The sequence below is a fragment of the Salvelinus sp. IW2-2015 genome, linkage group LG6.2 (assembly GCF_002910315.2).
Source record: "Salvelinus sp. IW2-2015 linkage group LG6.2, ASM291031v2, whole genome shotgun sequence".
In the NCBI taxonomy this organism is placed as follows: Eukaryota; Metazoa; Chordata; class Actinopteri; order Salmoniformes; family Salmonidae; genus Salvelinus; species Salvelinus sp. IW2-2015.
This window is the reverse complement of record NC_036846.1, coordinates 5,480,050-5,484,554: the sequence shown is the minus strand read 5'-3', so window position 1 is coordinate 5,484,554 and position 4,505 is coordinate 5,480,050. Positions and strand designations below refer to the sequence as shown.

Here is a 4,505-nt window from a genome sequence, read left to right as displayed (position 1 = left end):
AATCCTCTCGTCAGTAGAGAGGAACGACTGGAGACGCGACCACAGACTGCAGGTCGCTTCAGGAAGGCACAGGCCGTAGCTGACATAGACACCTGCTCACACGCAGCATCTGAAGAAGGCAAAAACACGACAGGGCGGAACAAGGACACAGAACAGCAAACATCAAACAAGAATCCGACAAGGACAGAAGCGGAAAACAGAGGAGAAATAGGGACTCTAATCAGAGGGCAAAATGGGACAGGTGTGAAAGAGTAAATTAGGTAGTTTAGGAGAATGAGAAACAGCTGGGAGCAGGAACGGAACGATAGAGAGAGAGAGCGAGAGAGGGAGAGAGGGAGGGGGAGAGAGAGGGATAGAAAGAGGGAAAGAACCTAATAAGACCAGCAGAGGGAAGCACAGGGACAAGACATGATGATCAAAGACAAACATGACAGATTTAATTTTTCATGCCTGAATGTGTTAGGTTGACAGATGATTGATTGACTATGAAGTTAATATATTTATTTAGATATTGAGAATAGTGTTTGACTATAGAGCTATAGTTGTTGTTGGGTATAGAGCTATAGTGTTGTTATAGAGCTTATTAGTTGTTGTGTATAGAGCTATAGTTGTTTGGGTATAGAGCTATAGTTGTTTGTGTATAGAGCTATAGTTGTTTGTGTATAGAGCTATAGTTGTTTGTGTATAGAGCATAGTTGTTTGTGTATAGAGCTATAGTTGTTTGTTTGTATAGAGTTACAGTTGTTTGTGTATAGAGCTATAGTTGTTTGTGTATAAGCTATAGTTGTTTGTGTTATAGAAGCTATAGTTGTTTGTGTATAGAGCTATAGTTGTTTTGTGTATAGAGCTATAGTATGTTTGTGTATAGACTATAGTTGTTTGTGTATAGAGCATAGGTTTGTGTATAGAGCTTATAGTTGTTTGTGTATAGAGCTATAGTTTGTTTGTGTATGGAGGTAGTTGTTTGTGTATAGAGCTATAGTTGTTTGTATAGAGCTATAGGTATTGTTTGTGTATAGAGCTATAGTTGTTTGGTATAGAGCTATAGTTGTTTGGGTATAGAAGCTATAGTTGTTTGGGTATAGAGCTATGTGTTTGTATAGACGTATTGTTTGGGTATAGAGCTATAGTTGTTTGTGTATAGAGCTATAGTTGTTTGTGTATAGAGCTATAGTTGGTTGGGTATAGAGCTATAGTTGTTTGGTATGGAGTAGTTGTTTGGTATAGAGCTAAGTTGTTGTGTATAGAGCTATAGTTGTTTGGTATAGAGCTATAGTTTGGATAGAGCTATAGTTGTTGTGTATAAGAGCTATAGTTGTTGGTATAAAGCTATAGTTGTTTGGGTATAGAGTAAGTTGTTGTGTATAGAGCTATAGTTGTTTGGTATAGAGCATAGTTGTTTGGGTATGGAGGTAGTTGTTTGGGTATAGAGCTATAGTTGTTGTGTATAGAGCTATAGTTGTTTGGGTATAGAGCAATAGTTGTTTGGGGTATAGAGCTATAGTGTGTGGTATGGAGTAGTTGTTTGGTATAGAGCTAAGTTGTTTGGTATGGAGTAGTTTTTGGTATAAGCTATAGTTGTTTGTGTATAGAGCTATAGTTGTTTTGGGTTAGAGCAAAGTTGTTGGGTATAGAGCTATAGTTGTTTGGGTATGGAGGTAGTGTTGGGTAAGAGCTATAGTTGTTTGGTATAGAGCTATAGTTGTTTGGGTATAGAGCTATAGTTGTTTGGGTATAGAGCTATAGTTGTTTGGTATGGAGGTTGTTATTTGGGTATAGAGCTATAGTTGTTTGGTTATGGAGTAGTTGTTTTGGGTATAGAGCTATAGTTGTGTGGTATAGAGCTGTAAAGAGACTTTTAACCAGCTGCATATTTAGAAACAGGAGTAGATTTATTGCATAGAGCAGTGTGTCTGTGTTTGTGTTTGTGCTTAGGAGCAGAGCAGTGGATGGCTGGATTCCTCCTGACCTGCTCTATAATTGATAAACACTTTTATGTATAATGTATAAACACCTGCGGCCTGTGGAGAATCTAAAATCGAAATCTCAGCAGATTCAGGCATGTCCTGTGACAGGGGTGCTGATGTAGTTTCCCCTGTCGCTGTCCCTTGTCCCCAAGCACAACAACCCAAATGCCCAGTCAACAACCCCACCTACCATATCTTTCCTCTGTCTTCTCTTCACCTAATGCTAACAGCCACCTCTCACCAATTTCTCTCCCCTGTGGTTTATTTGTAGTATTTATCTTCTTCTTCTATGCATTTCTCTTCTTATTCTATGTGTTTCTCTTCTTCTATGCATTTCTCTTCTTCTTTTATGCATTTATCTCTTCGTTGTATTGATATTCTATGTTTATCTTCTTCTATTTATTTATCTTCTATGTATTTATATTCTTCTCCTATGTTATTTATCTTCTTATTCTATGTATTTACCTGTGTGGTATCTCTGACCCCCCCCCCCCCCCCCCCCCCCCCCCCCCTCTCCCCCATGGTAACCTGTCTCTCAATGCCGATAGGAACTAGAGGTCTCCTTCTAATATGTATCTATCTGTTAATGTGTGCTGGTTCTGACTCCTTTCTGTCTTCTCTTCACCTCAGTGCGGATGGGAACTATGAGGTGTCATTCTACTCCAACACGGTTGTCTCCAACAATGGAGAGGTGAACTGGCTGCCCCCCGCCATCTACAAGTCGGCCTGCAAAATCGAGGTCCGCGACTTTCCCTTCGACCAGCAGAACTGCACACTCAAGTTCCGATCCTGGACCTACGACCACACCGAAATCGACCTGATCCTGCTCAGCGATTTCGCCAGCCGTGACGACTTCAAGCCCAGCGGTGAGTGGGACATCGTGTCTCTGCCGGGACGCAAGAACGAAGACCCCTCTGACATCACCTACCTGGACATCACCTATGACTTCATCATCAAGCGCAAGCCACTYTTCTACACCATCAACCTCATCATCCCCTGTGTMCTSATCACCTCTCTGGCCATCRTYGTSTTCTACCTGCCGTCTGACTGTGGYGAGAAGATGACTCTSTGRATRTCAGTCCTCCTGGCCCTCACTGTGTTCCTGCTGCTGATCTCCAAGATCGTCCCACCTACGTCTCTAGCTGTCCCTCTCATAGGGAAGTATCTGATGTTTGCCATGGTGCTGGTCACCTTCTCCATCGTCACCAGTGTSTGTGTGCTCAARGTGCACCACCGCACGCCCTCCACACACACCATGCCCCSCTGGGTRAAACGRCTCTTCCTGCACCGCCTCCCCTCCTTCCTGTTCATGCGTCGGCCGGGCAGCTCCAACATCCGGGAGAGGTTCCGCCAGAAGCACCAGCGGCGCTCCTACTCTGACCTGAAGCTGAGAGACGGGGCGGTGGCAGTGGCCCCGGCCGCGGGGGGAATGGGGGTGGCAGAGGGGTCTGGGATAGGCAGGGCCGACTCCTTCTATGTGAACGAGGAGTCGGCCAAGCGGTACGGCTGGAGGATCAGCGACCTGTCGGAGAACACAGAGTTCAGGAAGAGGATGACAGTGAAGTGTCACGCAGACGTTGAGGAGGCTGTGGACGGGGTGCGCTACGTTGCCGAGAAGATGAAGAGTGAGGACAACGATGAGGGGGTGAGTGTGTGTGTTTGTGTGTGGTGGAAGGATAGCCTTGAGATGATATGAGCAGAAACCACATACACAACCGATACATCACATTTTCAGTTTTTTACAGTTTGTATGTCTTTTCACTCAGAGCCCTTTCAATAGTTTGGAGCCGACAGTATTGTGCTTCTATTGTCAAAATATTATTAATCGTGTATCGCTCTTTTTGTATCCTGCCACAGGTCATTGAGGACTGGAAGTATGTTGCCATGGTGATTGACCGGCTCTTCCTGTGGATATTTGTGTTTGTGTGCATTACTGGGACGTTGGGGCTGTTCATGCAGCCCCTCTTCCAGAGCTACAACACACCCACGGCAGACGACCTGGAGCAGAACTGACCTATGACCTTTGACCCGAAACCTGACCCTCACGCCCCCCAACACCCCCATGAGGAACACCCGCCGCGAGTAAAACAGCTACTTACCAACACCTTGAAACAGAACTGTGTTATTTTGACACACTCACATACTGTACGCACACAGCACACCGGCCGCCACCACACCAACCAATGCCCCTCAACCTCCTCTCTTATATGGAACAGAGCAACCCCACCAACCCCAGAAAAAGGGTCTGTTGTTTTTATTTCTGCATTTGAAAAGGGGAACCAATCTTTTCTGCACAGTTCCAGAATAATTTGCTGAGCCCAAAGATCCACACACACACACACACACACACACACACACACACACACACACACACCCACGACGAGCCCGACCCTGGCCAGAAGACGACGACAGAGCCGCTAGTCTCTGCTACAGAGAAGGACAGCTCCTCCGTGTGTCCTCGTCCAGTGAAGCACAGACAGACACACGGACATAACTCTTGCCTTCAGACGGAGAGGGAGAGGCGCATTTCTTTAGACA

At 45.2% G+C, this 4,505-nt stretch overlaps 1 protein-coding gene across 1 annotated transcript in view; it reads left to right on the top strand.

Moving 5' to 3' along the window:
• Nucleotides 1-4,305, top strand: part of LOC111965501 (neuronal acetylcholine receptor subunit beta-2-like) — an 11,334-nt gene extending 7,029 nt beyond the window's left edge. Inside the window, 2 exon segments of the mRNA XM_070444144.1 lie at nt 2,598-3,612; nt 3,825-4,305. Coding sequence (XP_070300245.1) covers nt 2,598-3,612; nt 3,825-3,980 — 1,171 coding nt within the window. The 3' untranslated portion in view covers nt 3,981-4,305.
• The last annotated feature ends 200 nt before the right edge of the window (nt 4,306-4,505 follow it).